We start from the raw sequence: 24,985 nt of genomic DNA, 5'->3' as shown, positions 1-24,985 counted from the left end.
TTCCAAGGGTTGGGCTCCGAGCAAATTGAAGTGGCTTTCAAACTGTGGCTCCCTAAGCTGTTGCTGATGGTTTGCATGATGGAATACTTCAAATATAGAAGTAAGAATTTTGTTACAAAATGAAACTAGCAGGTTAGTCTAGTATTCTGTTTCTGGGAATGACCAAAATAAAATACTTCCAAAGACAACAAAATCTATACATGCTGCATTTTTGAAGAGTCATTTATACCTTTTGAATTTTCCAAGTTTCTGCTTGAGGGCATCTTTAATCTTTCATTTTTTAAGCAAATGTTTATAGTGTAATTGTCTTCATTCTGAAGTGGTATGCCATCTTCTTGTATTATAATAGTCAATTGTATGAAGGTTCTAAGTCTTATTCTATCATTTTCTGTCCAATATTTCACCCATTGACCTGCACTCCTTTCTTTACCCATCTCCCCTCCCAAATGCATCTTTTCATTGTTATTCCATTTTCACTCCCTTGCCTTCTACAGCTGTCATCTCATTATTCAAGCAGCATACTTGTCAATTTTTATGCACATGGTTTTTTCTCCATTCCCCATTTCATCTTTCCAGTATGCATTTGGCTTTCCCTTATCTCATCTTTTCAGTGTGTTCTCAACTTGTATAAAGCTCCACAGCTGAAAATATCATTCTTTCCTGTTGAATTAATCATGCATCAGTTTCTTGTCTACTGTTTTAATGAGTTCTTTATAATGATGTTGCCTACATATTGATAATTATTGGAAATTTTGCTTGATTTTTAGAATGGAAGTCCGACAAATGGGAGATTGATTTTTTTTTGTATCACTGAAATGTTGAACATAAGGCAAAATGGCAAAGATGTGAACATAAAAAGCAGGGCACCATGTATAATGGGACTGTACAGACAATGAATCATGATTTCCTTTCTTTTTATTTTGAGAAACTGCAGAATTTACTGAAGAAAGATGTATGAAAGCATACATTAGGCCTGTGCGAAATGGCTAGTATTCATTTCAGATTTGGATTTGGCCGATTTGGGGGTCAGTGATTCAATCTGGTGATTCAAACCACTGTCCTGAATCAGTTCAGCTGAATATAATTGAGAGATTCAGCCGCCCCTGAATCGGCCAAATCTCTGAATCAGCCCTGTCCCCTGCCCGCTCTCCCAGCCCCATTGATGGCTGCCCTGACCAGTCCCAGCTCCCGGGTCTTTGAAGAAAAATCTCAGCACTCACAGCCTGCAGCCAGGTGTGGGGACAATCCCCACTGTCCCCCACTGCCCAACACTGCATGGGGGCTCTGTCACAAGCCCCCATCCCCCGACCACTCTCGCAGCCCCAGCTCTTTAAAAAAAGGGGGGAAAAAGCCCCAACTCACAAGCTCTTGCCAGCCACAGGGGGAAAGCCCTGCTGCCCCATGCTGTGTTGGGGGCTCTATCATGACCTCCCAGAAGCCTCGAGGCTGCTGCAGCGGCCAGTGAGTTTGGGGCTTTCTTTTTTTTTTTAAAGGGACAGGAGTTGGGTCAGGTGCGGTAGCCATGGTGGGGGCTGGGAGAGTGGGCAGGGGTTGGGGGGCTCATGGCAGAGCCCTCCATGCAGTGGGGGGCAGTGGGGATCACCCCCCCCCAACCTGGCAGCAGCTGGTGAGTGCAGGCTTCTTTTTTTTTTTTAAAGAGCCAGGCAGGGTAGCCATTGGGGTCAGGGTGGTGGTTGTTGAGAGAGTGAGCAGGGGTTGGAGGGGCTCAGGGGGGATAGAGAAGCAGGCAGGGAATGGGGCCCCATGGCCCCCTTCCCCCTCCTCCAACCTCCCCTCCCCCACCCCCTACTTACCAGCAAGGAATTCAGGTCCAGCTCCCTGCAGCAGTGAGCAAGGACTGCCCAAATCTCCGAAGCTCTCCGATATCTTTTCCAAATCAATTCAGACCTTTTAATTGGCCTCCTGATTCGATTCGGATTCCAAGATTCAGCTGCCAAATCGGGCCAAATCGCCTCTGAATTGAATCAGCACCCGAAGCTTTACACTTGCCTAGCATACATATGAAGGCCAGTTAAACAATAACCTAACTAACTTCTGATGCCAGGTATCTTTCTTTTTCAATCATGTCATTTTGTGATTGGCACATACCCTGGAAGTTGAGAAGTTTATATCATATGTTTTAGATTATCTAAAGCAACAATGGATTTTCCTATTAAATGTTTAAACTTTGTTTGAATCCTGCTAAACTCTTGATTTTCCATATATCTTGTACCAGTGGGTTCTAGTAATCAGTGTATTATATAAAATATTTCTCTAATCAGTCTTACTTTTCAGTTTAATTTAATGGTCCATTATATTTGTATTCCATAAACACAAGTGCTACATTTATCTTCTGAGTACTTTTCATCATTTAATCTACTCCTATTATGTCCCTTTTAATTGGTTGGCTGTCTAAACTAAACATTCCCACTCCTTCCAATTTTTTCAGACCAGTGAGTTTCTCCAAATTTCTAATTATTTTATTGCTATTTTCTAACATCCCTTCGGTTTTGCAATATTAAAATTAGAACTAAATGTTTTGTGCTGCTACCTGAAGGTCTTAAACTGCTTATGTAATGGTATTAAAATATTTTAGTCTTATTTTACTGTCCATAGGTCAAATATCGTAAACTACTGTTTTCTTTTAGGACTGAAACTGCATGCTCGCATGAGATTTAATTGAGCCCCCTGGCAGTTGTTAAACTAATGACATGATTTGGGTCTGAGGAATTTTATGCCCCATCCCAAAAATCACGCATTCTGCCATGTAACACAATGTTTGGGCTGGAGCATAAAATTCTTCAGATCCCAGTTGTGTGACTGCCAGTGCCACAGGTGCAACCCAGATGTGGGGGGCTAGGGAAACAGTGCTATGAAGGTCATACACTGAGTCCAGAGATGAGGGTCATACAGTAGGATTCCAGGACCTAGAGTTACATACCAGGAGTTCAAAGCCAAATGGTCAAGCCTGAGGGAGCAGACAGGAACAAGACAGAAGATACAGGCTGGGAAAACTGGGAAGCAGAGAAAATAGGGAGCCAATGCTCATGGAGCAGATCAGGGATCAGGAACACTGGGAACAGACAGAGAGGAAGCTGTCATGATGCAAGCCCTGCGCACAGCAAGGGCTACTGCTTTTTAACTTATTAACTTGCATTTTTCACCGTAAAATTTCACCTGCTATTGTGTTATCTTTGATTTGCCCTTGTTGGGTCTCTCGAAAGTTTTCACAAACTCCTGTACCCTTGGCTAAACGCATGTACTTTTCCTCATTTGCAAGTGTGTTCTGTTACCTCACTATTGACCCTTTCATGGTTTCTGAGCTAAAGGCACTTATGATCCCTCCTCACCTCTTTGAGCACATTTTTTTCTAGCTGTTAGGCCTCATACATAATCTTTTCAGAGTGGAACCAAGCAATTCTCAAACTCTTCTACCAGGCCTTGGGCTGCTATCGCCTGGTCCTAATCAAGGCTCTTCAGCAGATGTGAATTTGGTTTATTGCCTGCAGTCCAGGGTGGTGACCAGTCATACCCAGTGATTAGGCATACTTTGTAAAGCACAGTATTATTTCATTTAAATTGAAAACATTTCAGGGAATTCAACTCTTGGAACAAAAAAAAATCAATTGAAAAATGTTCCTGTTGCCAGGTGTTTCTCCATCTTCCACATGGTGATTCCAGTAGAAGTAAGCTTCCTCTAGAACAGGGATGTCAAACTCACTTCCAGCTCAAGCCAGATCTAGACCACAGGGCTCCTTATGAGCCAGTTTCAGCCCAGGGCATAGGGTGGCTCTAGTGGCAGTGCATGTGGATGCATTGGTGGCAGCTGCTCCATTTCCTGCCACATGCTACATGCTCCATGATTGGGCTGCTGCCATCAGCATGTGTTTCATGCCATTGCAACAGCTTCAGTTCTAGCATTGACTACATGGCAGCAACAGCTCTGGCATGCAATATGGAACATGTGGCAGCAGCAGGACTAGTGGCTAAGGAGCTGGGGCCACAGCAGTGGTGAAGGGAAAAGAGGCCAGAGGGTGACGGGTGGTGTCAGCCCTCACTCTGTCTCCTGCTGCTGATCACCATGTCCATCAGAACCTGAGGGCCCTGAATTTTGCACCAGGACACTCCCTCCAGGCATGCCTCCCTACTTCCAGTGGCCCATTGGTAGTGCAGCGGATCAGATGCAGTGGATCTGTGGGCAGTTCCAGTCCACTGTCCATATGTTTAACATTTCTGTTATAGACTCCCTAAGATCTCTAAGGTCTGAGAAGCATAATGTATTCTTTTAATTTGCAAACTGGCCCAGTCCATCTGCATTAGGAAGCAGAATCATAACAGGGCAGCTCTGTGCGGCAGTGTGACCAACTGTCAGTTGTGGTTGTGGCTATTTTTGTAGGCCCTGCAATCGCTCTGCCCTGCAAAAGCTATGCCCAGGGCTGCTGCCCCAGTTGCATTCCCTCAACTATGCTACTGTTAAGGAGAGTGGCTTTAAAAGCTACTCAGTCTTTTAATTACTTTCTTCTCACAAGAATCAAGTACCTTCTAATTGACACTTGCCTGTTGAACCATTAGCTCCAGCACCAAAAAGATAAAGCTAACAAGTTGTTTTACACAGGATGTAGAATCTGATCCTTGAAGTTAATAGCTTTCTCCATAGTCTTTCAAGTGCATGTTGGGGTGTTTTGTCTGCAGATAGTTGTCATCTTCTTCATGAAAGTCCCTATTAAACAAAAGCATTGTGAGCATGTAAGAAACTTTACACTAATCCCATTATAAAATTATAATCTACTTCAGTAATGAAATTGCATACAGGATTTTTATCATTACAGAACATGTCTTCATCTTCCACCACCCTGCTTTCTAGATCTTTAATGACTAAATTAAAAATCTTTGCATTAACCCAAAATGTAAGCCTTCCAAATGGAAATCAAAATATACAAGACTAAATTTTTTTCTTGCCATATATTTTCATAGACATTAGAGCTGGAAGGGACCTCAGAAGATCATCAAGTCCAGCCCCTCCACTCAAAGGGCAGGAAGTCAGCTGGGGTCATAGGATCCCAGCAAGATAAGCATCCAATTTGCTCTTGAAGATGTTCAATGTAGGTGCTTGAACCACGTCCGAAAGCAGGCTGTTCCAGACCTTGGGGGCTCGGACAGTAAAGAAATTCTACCTTATGTCCAGCCTGAAATGGTCTTGCAGTAGTTTATAACCATTCAACCTTGTCATCCCTTGGGGTGCTCTGGTGAACAAATGTTCCCCCAGATACTGGTGAACACCCCTGGTAAACTTACAGGTGGCCACCAGGTCACCCCTGAGCCTGCACTTTTCCAGGCTAAAGAGCCCCATGGCTCTCAGCCTGTCACGGTAAGGTCTGTTTTCCTGACCTCTGATCATGCGCGTGGCTCTTCTCTGGACTCTCTCAAGCTTCTCCACATCCTTTGTGAGTTGTGGAGCCCAGAACTGGACGCAGTACTCCAGCTGCGGCCTCACCAAGGCCGAGTACAAGGGGAGAATGACGTCCCGGGATTTGCTTGAGAAGCATCTTTGGATGCAAGCCAGCATTTTGGTTGCTTTACTAGCCGCAGCATCACATTGCAGGCTCATATTCATCTTGTGGTCAGTGATGACCCCCAAGTCTCTTTCTTCTGTAGTGCTAGTCAATATACACTCACGAGGGCCTGGGTAGAAGACCACACCCCTCACTAGAAACGAAGACACAAACCCCCACAGTCCATACCAGTCTGACCATAGGGTAAAATTCCTTTATGACCCCAAATATGGTGATCAGTCTGACCCTGAGTGCAGGGGCAAGACACTCTATCCAGCAACCTCTAGCTTTGGTCCCAGCAGGCAAATCAACACGCCCTGGTTGAAGTCCCCAGCCTTAGCTGTAGCCAACACCCAATGCCTCTGGGGTGGCTTAAAAACACCCTGACACATATAGCAGATAAGAAGCAAGAAGGACAGGGCAGAGGGAATGGGACGGGAGCAACCAGCAAAGTCAAAGCATGGGAAATACCCATGGTAGAATATAGGCATAGCTACACCTAGATCAAACCCAACCAGTGGCTGCCTAACCTCTTCTTGAGCAGGTCCAGTGATGGAGAGTCCACAGCTTCCCTAGGCAGTTTATTCCACTGCCTCAGTATTCTCACAGTGAAGAAGTATTTCCAGATATCCAATCTAAATGTACATTACTGTCACTCCAAGCCACTGATTTGTGTCCTCCTTTCTGCAGCAAGAGAGATAAGGTACTTTCTCTCTTCTTTAGGGCAGCCCTTCAAGTGCTTGTCCTCTATTAAGTCCCATATTCTAGTGTTTGACTTTAAATCCTGGTTTCACAAGGACTTGTACACTAGTGTAACTTTAAGAACATGAGTACCACATGCTGCAGGACAGGATTGTAAGCAAGAAGATTTTTTTAGCATCTGTGCTGTTTAAACAGTTGAGAGAAATTAATTTGGCAATGGTTATTCATTGGAAAGGTTTTTAAATATTTATTTCACAGGAAATATAATAAAGCTACATATTATTTTCATCCTCACACCAGCTATTTTAAAATTTCTAATACAAATAATTTTTAAAACCATTGCAGACTTGGAGTTCCCATTCATAAGCTAGTATTTGTGCTATGTTTTTAAAACAAATCCACTTTGATAATGAAGATTTTTTGTGACTTCATTGCATTTTTGTTTAATAATATAATGATTGCATTGTGTCAGGCTAGCAGGTGTCATTGTCACTGTCTTCATCAGGTGTTATTGATATGGTGTCAGTGCTGAAGTCTCAGGAGCTGCAGTGATGGCAAAAATCGCTGCCAGGAGATATTGTTTTAAAGATCCTGTTTTAAAGAATGACCACAGGCTAGGTTCTGTGGCAGAGGCTTGGCCAGATTTATTATCTACAAAGCAGATCCCCAACGTGATTTTGGTCTGACAGAGAAGGTGTTAAAGCATGCATCCCCAGGATTGCCACAATACCATGTAGGCTCCCCTAGGCCAATACAAAGTTTCTATACTTTCCAATTCTCATTTTATACAGTGGCCAAACCAAATTATATATTACATTCCACCTGTATTTTGATTATCTTAAACCATCCTGTACCATGGGCTTGTTTCACATTCTGATCTGGGTGTTCCCATTTTGGTCTTACCATTTTGTTACTGGACTCTTCTACACCTTGTACAGCCATCTCCCCCTCCCATCTTCTGGCAGGACTGCACATCTGACCCACACACCAAGTTTTGTTTATGCAAGGAGTTCATACATCGGTCGGGTTTGATGGTCTAGCATTCTCTAACTGATGCTTTAGCAAAGCCATTGTATGAGCAATATATATATATTGATCAGTGCTCCAGTGAAGCCTACAACAAGTGCAAGTGGTCCATGCAATAGATCTTGTCTATCACACAACTCAATGACGAATCCTCCCAGCCAGATACCTGTCTCACCAATCATAGTTTGTCCCAAATAACTCCATCAACCCTGTTCTTTTTGGTCTTCGCTTTCCTTCTTTGAATTTGGTCCCACTATGTTGTTCTCTTTTCCTTTATATTTACTCCTGACTTTTCCTCCTCCTTCCTTTCCTCCTGCAACTGCACAATTGTTTCTCACATGGGCCCATACTTAGGGAAGGATTCTTATTTAGGAAAGGTCTTGAGCACACGTTTAACCTTTGAAGCTGATGACTACATTCATACAACATAAGGGAGTGCCATGCTGAGATATGCTGCAGCTATGTTGAAATAAACCAGGCCTGTTCTATACATGCACTCCCAAACCGGAAGCTGCGTGGCCACATGGTGCAGTGCAGTGTATATACCAGTAAATTCTGCTGCTCAGGAGCACTTATTGGCAGACACACAGCAGCACACTAATGTGGCTGCAGTACCTCTGCTTTGGGAGCTCATGCACATATATCAAGTAGAGCACCATGCTGTTTTGCGCTGGATAGAAATCCCCAGTTAAAGCCCACCAATTCTCTTTTCCTTAAAGGTCTGCCTGAGCTTTGTATTTTTTACTGTCCTTGGATACTCTGCAAATGGAGTGCAACTCTATAGGGATTAGTAACAATTCAAATAGTCGTACTTAGGCAGTATTGATTCTGAATATTTTGAATGATAGCTGGGTTGGACAGTTTTATGGTGTTGTCCATCTTGGTCATTCTTTGTGCCATAATAGAAAATCATTTGCTACTTGAGACAATGTTTTTGAAATTTGTTTTTGGGCAGTGTGTCGGGGATACATTTGGCTGGTTACCATATGATTTGAAATATTTTGAATAAAGTCAACGATCTTAGGCCTTTCTCAGCAGCTTGCTGCAGATAAGTCTTTTAATTTCAGAGGTCATGTTTTTATGCACCCCTTACATTCTGTCTCACAACATAAGCTCTCTCCCCAATATACACACATGTGAACTGTCTGACTCCCTCAGTGGGAGAGTCTTATAAGCAGTTCCTTCTTCCTACCCAAGGCCTATGGAAGAAAGACTGAAAGGATTCTCCATGTCTGAGGCTGGGTGAGAGCAAGAACTCTGAGCTGGTTCACCCACATCCCTTGTTTTTCTCAGGCAGCTTGGCCTATGGTAAATGCCCACTGTCACAATCCAGACCTCTCTGTGGTATGTGTAGAATAAATCTTAATCTTAATAAATCTCTTCAAATAAAATTCTCTGCATCTGTGGACAACTGCACTCTCTAGGAAAAGCTACTACACATATACATTAATGTACATAGTTGAATTTCTGATCTTATGAGTAGTTTCAGTGAGAGTATTATAAAGGGATGGTGACAAGCTCTGGTGGTGAGCTATAGGCAAACAAAGGGCAGCCCACTGCTTCTACATTACTGAAAATGGAGATATTCAAGAAAGCCTTTCACATAGTCTCCCATGATGTCCTCATGGTTAAGCTGGGGAGCTGCAGCCTTGACCATCTCACAGTCTGATGGCTAGGAAACTGGCTCTGGGGTTGGACCCAAAGAGTACTAGTTGATGGGAGCAAATCAACATGGCACAAGGTGACCAGCAGTGTTCCTTAAGGCTTAGTACTCGGGCTGGTACTCTTCAACATCTTCATTAATGAACTGGATTCGGGCATCAGATGCAGACTGGCAAAGTTCATGGACGACACCAAACTATGGGGGAAGTCGGTCATTCTGGAAGACAGGCTGAGAACACAGGCCAACCTGGACTCACTCGCAAGTTGGGCGGACCACACCTGAAGGCCTTCAATGTGGAGAAGTGCAGGGTGCTCCACCTTGGGAAGAAGAACAAGCAGCATACTTATAGGCTTGGTGGTGCTATGTTCACTAGCACCACAGCCGAAAGAGACTTGAGGGTCTTGATTGACCACAAGATGAACATGAGCCACCAATGTGATGCCATGGCTGGCAAAGCAAACCAAACTCTGGTATGCATCCACCAATGCTTCTCAAGCAAAACCAGGGACGTCATCCTCCCGCTTTACTCAGCCTTAGTGAGGCCGCAGCTGGAGTACTATGTCCAGTTTTGGGCCCCCCACTTGAGGAGAGACATGGATAAGCTTGGGAGAGTCCAAAGGACACCCACCCATATAATTAAAGGCCAAGGGGGCAAGCCTTACGAGGAGAGGCTGAGGGACTTGGGACTCTTCAGCCTGGAGAAGAGAAGGCTCAGGGGGGACTTGGTGGCAGGCTACAAGTATGTAAGGGGGGTGCACAGGACCTGGGAGGACAGTTGTTCACCAGGGTTCCCCAGGGGATAACAAGGTCTAACGGCCCCAAACTTCTGGAAGGCTGATTTAGACTGGACCAAAAAAAAACTTCTCTACAGTCCGTGTGAACACACTGCCCCTCAGAGGTGGTGCAAGCATCTACTCTGGACTCATTCAGAAGGCGTCTGGATGTTTATCTTACTGGGATCATTTGACGCTAGCAGACTTCTTGCCTATGGCAGAGAGGCTGGACTTGATGATCTCACGTCCCTTCCAGCCCCTAATGTCTATGAAATCTAACTGAAACTCATACATTAAAATTCTTAGTTTGAATTGCATGTTTCATGTTGGTTTTCCTCTTCTCTATTCTCACTGCCTTTTCTTTAGGCTATTCATTCTGTTGCGTGGCACCATGAGGGGAAACAGTTCATGTGCAGTCACTCTGATGGCAGCTTGACGCTGTGGAACCTGAAAAGTCCTAGCAGACCATTCCAGACAACAATTCCTCATGGTAAGATAGATGCTTTCACACACATTAAAGAGAAAGATAGAAAGCTAAGTCCCTTATTTGATACTGAAATGGAAATGTTCTCTAAGACTCATTCAACAGCCCTGCATAGACAGTTAGATGAACTTAGTCAGACGTCACAGTTGAGGCGATATATGCATTTACTTTGAGTGACATGGCAAGAGAAAATTAACTGTATCCCAACCCATAAATCGTAAAGGAGTCTAATTGTTTCCAGGAGTTTTGTTTGGGCAAGGTTGGTGTAGTTCAGAAAAAAGGGAAATTTTAACTTTGTCTAAAACCTGTTAATTCTGCTTATTTTATCATTCTTTTTGAGAACTTCAAAATCCTAGACATGCAAGATCTGCTTTTTACAAATGATTTTTCTCTCAATTGAAATTAGAAATTTCTCATGTGACTTGCACAACTAGCCAATAGTCCTTGAGTTTCGTATGTAGGCATACTGAACTCTTGCAAAAAAAACCCTGATCCCACTCAATCCAGAGAGTAAAAATCTTTACCAATAAATCGAATCAGGTCAATCTGAAAAATGAGTAAATTTGAGGGAATCAAGAGCTGCTTGTGATAATAAAATTCAGAAAAATAGACCAAATTAGTTAAATGGATTATTCGTTGTTTGTTAGTGGCTGTGTGCCTCTTTTTGTGCCTTCTGAGTGCCTTCGTGAATGCTTTTTCTAAATGCCCTTAAGCTTGGCTCACATGTGCATGCAGTAGTGAAAACTATGGTATTGCGAGCCACTATCTAGTGCCTCATACAGTGTTCACAGAATCTGTAGGTTTTGTGAAATGTGTTATCATAAGGGCTGTGTGCATTTGAAACAAAATTTATAAACAGCGAACATCTTTTAACTTCAGTAATTTTCTGAGAAGAAAGAAAGTATGTCAAGTAAAAGAACAAGAGGAATCTAATTACTTTTTGACAAATGAATAGCCACAAGGAAAGAGAAAATAGTTATTAGCACTGTGCCATTTGCCGTGCAGTTTGCATTTAAAGTTCTTTCTTGTACTATCTATATAATCTTTTCTTTTTCCAGCATACTGGTAATTAGAACATTTAGTTGAGTTTATACCTTCTTTCTTTTCACAGGAAAAATTCAGAGAGATGGAAAAAAACCTGAGTCCTGTAAACCAATTCTTAAAGTAGAGTACAAGACCTGTAAAAGCAGGTATGTTTTTCACCAGTAGAAAAGTTTAGGTCTAATCTATGTATGGTATATGATTGTTCTTTGTAAAATAGGGTTACTCATACACATTGTCATCTACAAAGCACTGCAAAATATTCATGTGAATGAGGTATACTTTAATTATATAAACAGATGCTGTTTGCTCCAGAGGATTGTTTTATAATTAAATCACTGGATGGAACCCAGTGTAACTGAATTTTGTCCCCCACATATTATCTGAACCATAGACTGTCTTTGTAACATTGAGGATGTTACCAAGTCACCAGAGAGAACCTCTGCATGTAGTAATCTGTAGTCACTTTTCTAATTTATGCTATCTAAAACTTATTAAAATAACGTATTGATTTTTTAAATACAAATCTGGAACTGGAATGGGTAAGGACTCAATAAAGAATGAATATACATTTACAGGAACTGGAATGATAAGAAATCACTGTAAAGAATGAATATACAGCACATTGTACAATATACATAGTAAATTTCATTAAATGGGATTTTTATTCCTATTAGTCATTTTTTGGATTATCCTTTGGAGTTTAGCTGCCTCAGTTTATCTAAGTCCTGTTTAGGCACCTAGGGTTGCATCTACATGCGTGCTTTACTGCAGAGTAGACTAATTAGCTCCAAAGTAAAGCATCGCTGTCTACATGTGCACCAATATTAAGGCACAGTAAACTAATTAACTCTGCCATAAGACAGTATTGTTGGAGACAGTACAAAGTAATGAAGTGCATGTGTACATGGTGACAGGGGCTGGCTGGGGCATTAAAGTACAGGGGGATGCCTGCTGCACAGCTGTACACTTTAGTACTCTTGTGCCCCAGCCAGCCCTGATGCTACCACCCAGAGCCCAGGGCTGACACCCTGAGCCTACCGCCAGCCCAAGACTGCTCCACCCTGGCTCAAACTGCTGCAGCGGCCCCAGGCACACTGCTTTAGAGTTTATTGCATCGCATTAATTTCACATGTAGATACACACCTACAGAAACAGTCTTGGGCTAAGCCCAATCCCTATGAATGGCTTTTGAAAAAAGAAATTCCTCTTGAGAACAGCTTTGTTAAAAGTGCACTTCTATCATGTGCAGCAACAGCGTGTACCCACCACAATCCTCAGCAATTGCATTATAATGAACCTCAAATACACCCATCAGAAAATAACTGTACTATAGCAGTGTTTGGATGACTACAAGGCATGTGTTGGAGCTAAAATTTTGTCTTTATAATGTGATCATGGAGGTTATCGTTCATCTAGTGTGTTACTAGAAATATAAAGAAATTATTTATAAAAGGGTGGCATCTGCCCTTGAAAATGGTGGATATGTTATTTTTTACAGTTAAGATATGTTAAAGAAGGATACTTTCTTTGGATAATTCTTTACTTTCAAAGTTTGTGGGGTGAAGGTATTCTTAGGTGAGTTTAACTAGTTTCAAATGAAGTGTTTTTTCTCTTTATGTGAATTTATATAAAAGTCCAAATTCACTTCAAACCTGTTAAATACACAATTTTAGAAGCAGTGGCACACATTAATGTAATAATAGCTCCTTTTTTTGTAATGTCTACTAAACTTTTCCCCATGCACTGTGCTTACACTTCCTGTGTAGAATATGGTGGGTGCCACCTCATCCACAGCACCGTCATTCTCGTGTCATTACTTGCTGCCCTGTACCAGCCCCCTGCTCCAGGATTTCATTGAAGTCTCTTCAAAGAACTAGAGTCTGTATGTGTGTGCGCACTGAGCAAATCTGCACTAAGTAGAGCCAGGCAGACACATTATATCCACAGTTCTTCACTTCCCCTGACACACTTAGCTACATGGCTTTTCTTACAGAAATCTCGGTGAGGGAAGCTACAGCCTAGGGAAGTCTGTTGAAGCTGGGTGAAAATTTAAAATCTAGTTTTCATTCCAGAAAGGAACAAAACAAAACATTTCTAAATTTATCTTGAAATGAAGTTTTTGAAAAAAAACTAGTTTTAGGTGAATAATTACATTGGTCAAAACATTCAATTCCAGTAAGTCTGACCTTACTGAAATGCTCTTTCCATTCTTTTCATGGTGGGGCATGTGGTACTGGATCTGCGCGCAGGGGAGTGCAGGCTGCCGCTGGAAGCTGAGGCTGGGGTGGCACCGAGCTCTTCCCAGTGGGGTTTTGGACTGGGGTTGTGCTTGGGGTGGTTGGTGGCAGTGCTGGGAAGGGAGCTATGGTGAATTTTGGGGGATCTGCAGCCCCCCATCGTAGCTCCTGTCCCAGCACTACCACCACCTGCCCCAACTACAGCCCTGGCCCAACCCCCACGACTGGGAAGAGCTCGGTGCCACCCTGCCCACAGCAGCAGCCCACCTTCACTCCACATGCACATCTTGGGACACATCCTTCCCATGCCCTCCCAGGGTGTGTGCAGTGGAGGGAGCCGCCATACCCTCCCCTGCGCCCCCAGATATGCCGCTCACGGCTCCACCCTGCGTTCTGCCCCAGCTGTGCAGCGCCTGCCCCTGCTCCAGCCCCACTCCCTCCCTCACCATGAGTGCCCCAATCTGCCCCCCCACCTTTCCCCCACGCCAGACTTACCATCACGACGCCACTCTCCATGCTGCTGGCTGCATATCGGAATTGGATCAGTATTGGCCAGTGGCAGCAGTAGGAGCAGCAGAAGACCCTTAGGGCACTTATGACCCATGCAGGCACATCCGCCTTGTAGTGCACAGCTCCAGCCAGTTCTGGGAGCTGCATGTGGTGACAAGGAGAGGAGCCAGGCTGGTCTGCTTCTATTGCGCAGGGTTCACGAGCAGCTCCTGGGACTTGCATGCCACTTGGGGGGAAGCACTTCACAATGGATCCAACTGCCATCTCCACTCCCTGCTGCCTTGTGCAGCTCCTGGGACTCCACCAGAAAGCAGGGAGCAGGGCTCCCTGCCACTTCCAGCAGAGTCCTAGCAGGTGAATGCGGCAGCGTGTAGCAGAGACGGCATCTGGCTCCATCGTGTGGGGCTTCTCCCCAGTGGTGCACAAATCCCAGGAGCTGCACATGAGCCCAGTGCAATAGAGGCAGGCTGGCTTCTTGCTACCCCATACCCCCAACCCTCCCTCACAACCCACACCCCTGCACCCATACACTGCCCACATCCCTACACAACCCTCCCACATATACATATACCCACCCTGCCGACACACACTGCCATACCTCCTCACAAGACACACACACACACTATACAAGAGTAAGACTTTATTTTTGAGCTGTTATGCAATCACTTCTGTATATGCTATGCAAACACATACAGATCAGGACAAAAATAATTTTTGAAATAAAATTAAAATATGTTATAGTACTTATTTGACTTTTAGTATATGATTTGTTTTTTTCCAGTTCCAAAATGCCAGCCCCCCATTCCTGCCCACCCCAACCCCCAAGGAGTACTTCTGGGAGGCAAGGGGAGGGACTTCTGGTGGCAAAGGTCAGAGGTTAGGGGACGGAACTTCTGGTCCCAAGGTGGCGACTGGGGGGCAGGGCACCTGTCAAAGGGTAGGGCTACCGTTGCAGCCCTCAACACCTCACCAAAGCTCATTAAGTGGCCCTCCAGCTGAAATAATTACCTGCGCCTGGTCTGTAAGGTGCAGATCTACCCTGCCTTCTACTTCAGACAAGCACATATGTCTGGTTAGGTAGAACTCCACAGCTCCAGTTGCACAATTAACCCCTTTTTTCCATTGTACAAACTAGTCAGGGATACAGAGACATGCAACCTTATAACGTGAGCACATTTAAATAGGAAATATTAAAACAAAACCATAATCTGTCACAGGATGTTTTGGCCATGTGAATTTTAAGTCCTTTTTAATATATAGGTCAATTTGTATAAATCTCCTTATTTCTGAGTACTACAAGTCTGTCAAAATGCTGACTCTTTTAACATAAAGCACTAGCAATATGAAAATAATAACTCTAACCTTAATTCCAAAACTTTATATCTTATCAAAGGAAAAACAAATGCACAACTATCTTAAAATGCTACAAATATTTCCACGCACACAATATAAAACCTTCTTAATATTCATGAATATTAATGGTTTTAAAGGTAAAGCCCAATCAGATTAACTATTTATAATTTCATTTTTTAATTTGAAAAGCGTTTAGGATTTACAGGCATTATAGAAGTGTTAGATTATATCATTGCTTTTTGTTTTTAATACAGTGAACCATTTATAATCTTTTCTGGTGGACTGTCTTATGACAAAGCTTGCCGAAGACCAAGTTTAACCATCATGCATGGAAAAGCAATTACAGTGCTTGAAATGGATCATCCTATAGTTGAATTTTTAACTCTTTGTGAAACACCGTACCCAAATGGTGAGTGTTTGAAACAAAAATAGTACAAATTTGTCAAGGAAGAAAGATTTCGTTATTAAAAATGTAAATACAGTGGCCTGAATTTGGTGTTCAGTCAGTGTATTAAATGAGTTGGGAATCTTAGTTGTCAACCAACACCTGTCTACGTCACAGAAAACAGCATCAGAGCTGACAGCAGTTTGAATGTTTGTTTGCTGTTTCAACAGAGAGATGAAGAATGGGTTACAGTGACTGAACTCTCTCTTATGCTGTGTACTGTTCCCTCCAAACTGAAGTTGCAGCATAATGATGAATCAAAAACTTACTTTGCCATTGCTCAAAAATAAGTAGAGAAGTTAATTCTCATGGCTACAACTCTGGCACATTTCTTTAGGCTTAAGTTCCTAGTTCAGGGAAGTATTTAGGCTTGTGCTTAAACCCATCACTTGTGCACAGTGCACCTAAACACAGTAATAATTGCATATTTAGTGGCATCTTAACTGAACAGAGTAGATTTGAAACAGTATTGCAACATTTACATAGCTATTGGGGCTGTGCGAAGCTTTGGTAGCTGATTCAATTCAGAGGAGATTTTGCCCAATTTAGGGACCAAATCTCCAAATCCAAATTGAATTGGGAGACCAGTTAAAAGCTCTGAATCGATTCGAAGCATCTGAATCAATTTGGAAAAGCTTCTGAAAAGATTTGGCCAATTTAGAGATTCGGCTATAGACTAAACAGGAAGCTGATAGCTTCCTCCATCTGGTAAGTCTGTTGCAGTTGGGAGAGGGGAGAGGGAAGGGGAGGGCAGGTTTGGGGCTGGGACAAGCTGTCCAGCCAGGGTGGGAACATGTTACTCAGGCAGGATGGGGGCGCGGCAGCGCTGGGAGTGGCAGCTCTGCCTTGCTGCTGCTTGCCCGGCTGGGGTAGGATACGGGCATGGCTCGCTCCAGGCAGAAGGGAGCAAGCAGCAGCAGGGCATAGCCCCCCTCTGCCAGGGCTGCTGCGCCCGTATCCTGTTCCTCCTGCACCAGGTGGCATGCAGTGGCAGCGCTGGGAATGTGGGCTATGCCCTGCTGCCGCCTGGAGCAAGCCATGCCTGGATTGCACCCCCCATGCCTGCTGGGCAAGCAGCAGCAGAGCATAGCTCATGCGGATTCCCCTGCCAGGGCAGAGGCAGGCACAACTGGAGGAGCTGTGGGAGAAGCCCCCATGGCTGCCCTGCCTGGCCCCATCCCCCACCCGGCTCTAGCCTCTTGGCACCTTAAAAAAAAGAAAAAAGCCCTGCACTCACTGGGTCTGGCAGTGGCGATTGAGGTGTCTGGGCACTTGTGGCAGAGCCTCCCTGTGCAGCGTGGGGCAGTGGGAGACAGTGGGAATCACCCCCCACAACCTGGCACACACAGCAGTTGCCCCATGGCACAAGTGCAGCGCAGCTCAGGAGGGTGCTGTGCACTGTCTGGGAGCTCAGTTGGCTCCACATGTCAGGTGGAGCCTGGCAGCGCTTGGCCCCAGCGGCCCCAGATCCCAGACAGCACGCGGCACCCTGCTGAACCACACTGCCCCTGCACAGCTGCTGTACAGGTGCAGGTGGGAGGAGGGGAGCTTGATCTCCATCACCCTGCGCTTCGCAGGGGGGCTCTGCCACAAGTGCCCAGAGGCCCCAGTCACCACTCCCAGAGCCAGTGAGTGCGGGTTTTTTTCTTTTCTTTTTTTAAGGTGCCAGGACTAGGCTGGGGTGGGGCAGGAGACAGGGCTGGGCAGGACAGCCATGGGGGCTTCTCCCATGGCTTCCCCCACCTGGGCAAAGGCAGGCAGAGCCAGAGGAGCTGCAGGAGAACCTGCAGCCACTCAGCTGTGCCTGCCTCTCCCTGGCTGATCCGAAGCTCTCCAAATCAGTGCTGAATCTTCCAGAATGGATTCGGCCAAATCGATTCAAGACAGTGATCCAAATCTCTAAATCAAATCACTGTCCTCTGAATCAGCTAAATCCAAATCCGAATCAAATATTTCCCTATTAGCACAGGCCTAATAGCTGTAGAAAAAATTTTAGGCCAAGTATCCTTTAACTATGAAAAATATTTCCCAGCAAAAAGATAAGAAATAATAATAGGGAATAGGTATAAATAGTTTTCCCCCCCTGTGCTGAAACACTTTTTTTCCTCTCCTTTAAAGCTTTCCATGATTTTTAACTCAACACCTGTAAATAAATTTCTAATTTAGAATTCCGGAATCTGAATTCCAGAATGATAGGTAACATACATTAAAATGAGCTTTTGCTAAAGGAAGTGGTTTGAAAGTGGTTGAAAGACCAGAGTCTGCTCCTGTAAGAGCACCTTGGTATGTTAGGAATGGAGGAGCAAACCTAAACCTTTGACATGTCTTTTTCAGCTCCACACAGTCTGTCTTTGTCCAGCTCTACCTGCAGCACAGCAGCACCTCTTTCTTTACCTTCCATCTCTACTGTGTACCGCTATTAACATTGTTTCCTCATTCATGCTCCATTTTCACATTTTAAATAGTGGACCTAGTGAATCTCTTTTTTTCTAAGGTCTGAGGGATACACCATTGGGAATGGGTGCACTATGCATTATCAAATAAGCTGAATCAGCTGCAAAGAATAACGCTTTGGATAATCTCTGTCCATAGCAAAACATCACTACCCATTCCACTGATAACTGGATTTAATGATGGGTTAACATACGGTTGCCTAAGACATCAAAGAGGACCTCTTCTGTACTCCTTTCCTGTCCAATCAATACCATGTTAGCATGCTGTAATTTATCATGCTGTTTCTGTCCCAATGTGTTTTTAACAAATACCTTCCCAAAGCCACTTGTCATCATGGTCCTTTCCCATTAGTGTCTGACTCTAATTAAAGGTCATACTTTCCAGTTTGCAGTTAAGTTTTCTAGTTGTTCAGGCTTCTTTTTCAAAATTCTTATTTAACAAATAGTAATTGTTCAGTAAAAGGATTACATGATTTGGTTAATTTAATTAAAATGTCTGGTGGAAAAATTGTGTTTTATGAATGTTATGCTTCATTTCTTACTTCTAGAATTTCAAGACCCTTATGCTGTAGTTGTGTTACTGGAAAAAGATCTCATTGTTGTTGACCTGACACAAAGCAAGTGAGTACAAAGTCTGCTTGAAACTATTTTTAATACATAAATATCCAGAAAGTTGTATTTAAACCCGTTTGGACTTTCCAGAAAAAGGTGTATTCTTACTTTTTTTTTTTTAATTCACATTCACTGGAAACAATTTTACTCCAGGATAATTTAGGCCAGTGGGATTTCTTGTTTTATCTGAGTTAATTTTTATATCCAACAGGGGGCTGGACTCAATGATCTCCCGAGGTCCCTTCCAGCCCTGATGTCTATGAAATCTATGAAATAGATTGGGAAACCAAAACAAAAAGAATTATTATTATATAAAGCTTGTGTCCAAACATGATAGATACCCCCAAATGATCCATTATTAATGTCTTCGGTGCATTCCATCCTGGAGTTGTAATAATCATTCTCTTCCCCTTTCCAGTGAACATTAACATGTCTATTCAACAACAATATCTCATGATGCTAGTGTATGTGTATTTGTCTTCTTGTCTTTGTACATATAGCATATAATAAATGGTTCTGGGGCATCACCTGGATTTAATATGGGTTTAAAAAGGAAAATAACAAATGGACATAGTGTAAAATATTGGTGAAAAGTTATGCAAATGTACTTCAGGGGAAGTTCATGTTGCAGCTTTGATATGAATAAAAATGAAAACTTACATTCCTGTAGAATTAGACCCCAGTAGAACTTGAAGATATCAAATTCAGTGGAGTTGCAGACACTGCAAGTTAGTATTAGATTCAAAATGGGCTTAATAAACTGGAGAAATAGTCCAAAATCAGTTAAATTAAATTCAGTAAGAAGAATTTCAAAATCTTAGTGCAAAGAGAGAATAACTGGATGCACAAATACAGACTGAGGAATGACTGGCTACAGTACTGCAGAAAAGGACCCAGGGTTATAGTGGATCATAAGCTGAATATGAACCAACAGCATGCTCTTGTTGCAAAAAATGCCAATAGCACACTTGGCTATCCTGATAAGAATGTCACTTGCAAGTCAAGGGAAGTGATCCTCCCACTTTATTCAGCACTGATAATGCCTTTCCTAAAGTACTGTGTTCAGTTTTGGACACCAAACTTCAATAAAGATGTGGACAAATTAGAAAGGCTAGTAGATAGCAACAAAAAGTATTAGAGGTATGGAAAAAGTTTTTACAAAGAACTGCAATTAGTCTTGGATTAGTCTGGAGAAGGAAAAACTGAGAGGCTATGATTTAGTAACAGACTACAAATACCTGAAGAGTGGAAGGAGGTAGTTAGCCATTAGTCTGAAGACAGGCAGAATGCAGGGCAGTGTGGCACCTTGTATACCAGGGGTAGGCAACCCCCGGCATGCATGCCAGTGTGTGACACTGAAGGCATGTTCCTTGGTATGAGTGCATCAGGGCAGACAGTGAGGAAGAGGCTGGGGCTGTACTGCCACAACAAGGATTGAACCCTTTGTTACTCCCCCACCATCCACCCCTGGCATGCCAACATCTTACCAGTTGAGGTTGCATGCGTTTTGGGTACTCTGTCCAAAAATGTTGCTGACCCCTGTTATAGACTAATTTGTTCAGATATGCATGAACTTTTGTAGGCTACTTTTGTAGGCTACAGCCTATGAATAGGGACCTGCAAAATGCATGGTTTTGCAATTTCTGCAGAAACTGCGGATTTGGTCAGTCTTTGCGGAAAAGCTCAGGGACCACAAAAAAGTATAAAATCAACAGTGAACTGAGGGAGGGGGGAAAAAGAGCTGCAAAAACAAAAAAGGGTGGGAAGCCCTGGCATCCTGAAGCAAGGTTCTTATAGTGTAGCAAGGGAAATTTAGGTTAAATATTAGGTAGAATGTTCTCACTATAAGAATGATTAAGCATTGGCACAGGCTACCTAGAGAATTTGTGGAAACTCCATCCTTGAAAAAAAAATTAAAAACAGGTTAGAAAACTCTTGTCTGAGTTGGTTTAGATGAGGATGATCCTGCACCGAGCAGGAAGTTGGACTAAATGACCTCTGAGATCCCTTCCAGCCCTGCTTTCTTAGACTTCTGTGATTGTTACTAACCAACATTGTGAATATCTTTTGATAACTAAATTATATTTGATACCTAATTCAGGAAATCACTTAAGCACATTTATGCTTTATATAAGGCATAGAAGTCCATTTATGAGTGTAGACAGATGTAACAGTTCAAACATTTCCAAGTGAAACCCACTCAGAAATGTTTCAAAAAGAAAAAGCTTAAGCTAGGGGATATATGTATGTCTCTGTGCTGTTCCTGGGTGGAAAGTTTCAAAATGCTGAAGGCTTCTCTGCTGCCCACCAGTGGACTCCAGAGCAGGCTGTGGTGACCTATGGCTTTACTCTTAGCTCCCCTAAGCTCCTCCACTCACAGGAGTGGGAGGTAAAAAGGAGGGGAAAGCCAAGAGTGTAGGGGAGGGGTAGAGGAGATTAAAGTTGGAGAGCCCGGTTCCAGCATCAGTAGGGGCGCCAGGGATCTGGCAGGGAAGGTGAGAGTAGTATACCCAACTCCAGCTCCACTCTAATTCATGGCACTTTACATAAAGTGGAATGAGTTTGTAGTGACCTCCTGATCCAACAGATGGTCACCTGCTGAATCAGGAGGAGCCGGGGGGAGGAGCAGGATTGAGCCTGCCTGTACTGGCCCTCCTGGCCAATAGGCATGGGTACTCCAGCAACCTATGAGGAGGCTGCTGGACTACCCCTCTCCCCAGCCCTGCCCCTCCCTCCCAGCTCCACGGCTGTCAACGGAGAGGTGGGGAAAGGAGCAGCAGTAGCTGCAGGGCTGCTATGTCTGTCCTGACCCTGGGTGGGGTATTTTGGGGGAGTCAGGCTGAGCCCCTGAGGCAAGGGGCTCCATTCCACCCCCTTTCACCTCCACAGTTCAAGCCAGGCTTGCCTGGCAGCTGCTGCTGCCACTCTCAAGAGGCCTGGCCAGAGCTGGAGGGGGGAGAGGGGGCTCGGTAGAGCAGAGCCTTCTCACCTCGGAGGTCTGTCTTGGCTCCCCCCCAACACCGCAGCCAGGGTAGCTGACAGGGACTGTGAGGTGAGGGGCTCCATTCCACTACCCCCTGCTCCAGCTCAGGCCTGGATAGCAGCCCAGCAGCTGCTGCTGCTCCCTTCTCTCCCTTTTCACTGACAGCCCCAGGAGTGGGGTTGGCTGCTGCTTGCACCAGCCCAGCCCTACCCCTGTGTGAAAAATTAACCCTCAAGGGAAAAGAAGTTCCATAAGAAACTCTAAAGCAGAGTGCTTTAACCTGTTATCTGATTTGACAAGGGTTTTTTTTGCCCAATCGGCTATTTTATAAGTGCTCTGTGTGTAAGGTCATAGCTGTAGAGCACTTTCAGGGGCCAGATCACATGAAAAAATGTCATTTCTGCCTGCACCCCAAAAGTGAAATGATTCAAAATAGTGCCTCATTTAAAGAAGTAGTATTGTAAAGTGTTTCAGACACTTCTGCAGTGTTTCAAAGGGCTTGCATATCTGTACAGCTATACATACTACCTATATTCTCTGCTTTTTAGAAGAAAAATTAGAACCTGTTCTTGTGAGCCCTTACTCACCTAAATGATCCCATTAATTCTAGTGCAGCTCTTCATATATAAGTAAGTATTAATAAGAAAACAGATTGCTGCCCTGGTACCAGTCACTGAGTGACTGTAATTCTTTAAAATAAAGACGATAAATATATTTCAAAGCAAATATGAAAATAAGGAAAATGTCATCTGTTATGAATGGCAATGGTTACAATTTAGATTATTTTTTATTATTTAATGTAAAGATTGTTTTTTCTAATACTACTTGGCATGTCAGAGTGGTACTAATAAATTGTCTTCCTCAATTAGTTTTCCAATCTTTGAAAATCCTTATCCTATTGACATTCATGAGTCACCAGTTACCTGCACAGAATATTTTGCCGACTGTCCTCCAGATTTGATTCCTGTACTCTATTCTGTAGGAGCTAAACATAAAAAGCAAGGATACAGCAATAAGGTAAGTAAACAAAAAAAAGTCTTTTCATTAATGAAGATAGTATTGCCTGTAAAGATCTAATGCTATATTCATAATCTCTTGCCAGAATGTTTCTATTGTATGTCTTCTCTTATATTAAAATAAGTAGAAGAAAATTGGTTTGAAAATCAAAATCTTGTTGAAGAAATGTGCCTATGCTATAGATATGATTCAGGCAATTAATTTAAGTGTAACTGAAAGAGATTAGGTGAGAAAAAATCCTCCATCATTACAGTTTGTTAACTTTGTGAGTTTGACCACATTTGATGTACACTCAGTTTCAACCTCTCTGTAGTCATTTGAGACATGATCCTGCAATTGGCTCTATATACACAGCCTCTTGTCTACACATGATAACCCAAAGTTTTCATCATCTTCATCTTCATTTTCATTTGCAGATTCCATACAAGAGCAGGATCAGCGTTATTCACTTTTCCCTAGCTGAATGGAATTTTCCCATCAACAGGGAAAAACATCCTTGCACTTTTCATACACTAATTTCTGAGTGTTTGAGGTTTATTTATAACACTGTCTCTGCTGCAGCTAATAAATTAAGGACAGAATTCTGGGGTGATATTTCAGTTCTTCTCTAGTACATGAAAACATGCGTGCAGTAAATTTTGACCTCTTTGGAAGAATGTTGTTTGGAGCTAGTTATCCTGGACTTATACACTGAAGTGTAAAACAAGACTAACATTTTCAATGTTAGATGGCTCCAGTTAGGTTTCTAATCCATCTTTAGGCCATCTGGAAGTGTGCTTAGTTTTGATAAATGATAATAAATGAATGGCCTGATTTCCAGAAGTGAAGAGTATTTGCAGAAGTCGATGGGAGATGTGAGTGATCAGCACCACTGAAAGTCCGGCTTTTTATTTTAAGTGCCTGAATATGGATTTAAGAACCCAGCCTTAAGCAGCAAACTTCAGAAGTGTTGGCCTGATTTTATAGAAAGCTCCAGTAGAGTTCAAAGCCAGAGACAGAGACAGAGAGTGACCTTTGGGTTTTTTTAAATGCAAAGAATTACAAGCCATTACACAGAAGCCTTAATATGGAACATATTAAATTTAAAGAATACTAGTTTTTCAAATGTACAGTTTTGCAATATACAGTCTTCATTGTATTATCCATTGGACTCCATATTTAACAGTGCTAATTATTAATAATGGTACATAGGGATCCAGCTAAAATGTTAATGTTCATTAATTATTCAAGTGATTACCTGAATATAGTTTCTTGATGTAGAGGCCCACTCCTGGCCTTCCCACACCCCACACCCCTCACCATGTTCTCAAGATCCAAATCTTTTGGCTACTAGTGTTTGTAGGGGCTATACATTCATCATGTTTTTGTATCCTATACCTTTTCCAGCTGTTCACTAGAAAGGAAACACAAGCTGCCTGAGAAGCTTGTAGTCTGTGCATTGTGTTGTGTTTGTTTGAAAAGGGGGGAAGAGATGTGACTTGTGAATGTGCTGAATGGGCACATGAGAACCTAAAGTTACTTTTTATTGAATCTGCGAATGGCACTAAACGCATAGCTTTACTTTTCATTCACAGTATATTCCATGCTTGACAGCCTGGCAGAACTTTTTCCCATACTTGTGGCTGGAGTCAATCATTTCTGAATACCCTTGTACAAATACAACACCAAGCCCAGCCCTCAAGACAGGGATGGGCCAAATACAGCCTGTGGGCCATATCCGGTCAGTCAGGCAATTTCATCTGGCCTGCGGGTAGGTCCCCACTGCGCCCTGCCCACTCCCACATGGGCAGCATGCTATGCTCCTACCCTCATACGCTGGAGGGCCCCAGCCCCAGCCCATGTGCAGAGCTTCAAGGTGGGGCAGCTGCTGCCGCTGCTGCACGACACAGGGAACTGCTCGGCTGCCCCAGCCTCCAGCAGTTTCTTTTCCTGTTGCTGCTGCAGTGCTCCAGGCAGCAGGTAGGGAAGTGGGGGTGGGCAGGTGGGGAGGAAGCTGCAACTAGACAGGAGCATGGAGCGTAGGGCTGGGGTCTGCAGGAGCATGGAGCCTGAAGCATGGGGTCTACACCCAGCAGGGTAGCAGAAGTACGGAGCCCAAGTTGGCCCAGCTCCATCATGTAGAGCTCCCCAT

The 24,985-nt window shown here is 43.5% G+C and overlaps 1 protein-coding gene across 3 annotated transcripts in view; it reads left to right on the top strand.

Moving 5' to 3' along the window:
* STXBP5L (syntaxin binding protein 5 like) overlaps nt 1–24,985 on the top strand; it is a 379,891-nt gene that overhangs the window by 203,993 nt on the left and 150,913 nt on the right. For all 3 annotated transcript variants that reach the window (XM_019548699.1, XM_019548698.1, XM_019548700.1), the window contains exons 8-12: nt 10,083–10,206; nt 11,312–11,390; nt 15,599–15,753; nt 18,791–18,863; nt 22,707–22,854. In XM_019548699.1, the coding sequence (XP_019404244.1) occupies nt 10,083–10,206; nt 11,312–11,390; nt 15,599–15,753; nt 18,791–18,863; nt 22,707–22,854 (579 nt within the window). The remainder of the gene's footprint in view (nt 1–10,082; nt 10,207–11,311; nt 11,391–15,598; nt 15,754–18,790; nt 18,864–22,706; nt 22,855–24,985) is intronic.

Source organism: Crocodylus porosus, unplaced genomic scaffold, assembly GCF_001723895.1.
Source record: "Crocodylus porosus isolate Cpor-Errol unplaced genomic scaffold, CroPor_comp1, whole genome shotgun sequence".
Lineage (NCBI taxonomy): Eukaryota > Metazoa > Chordata > Crocodylia > Crocodylidae > Crocodylus > Crocodylus porosus.
Note: the sequence above shows the minus strand (reverse complement) of the source record. Positions and strands in the feature narration are given on the sequence as shown.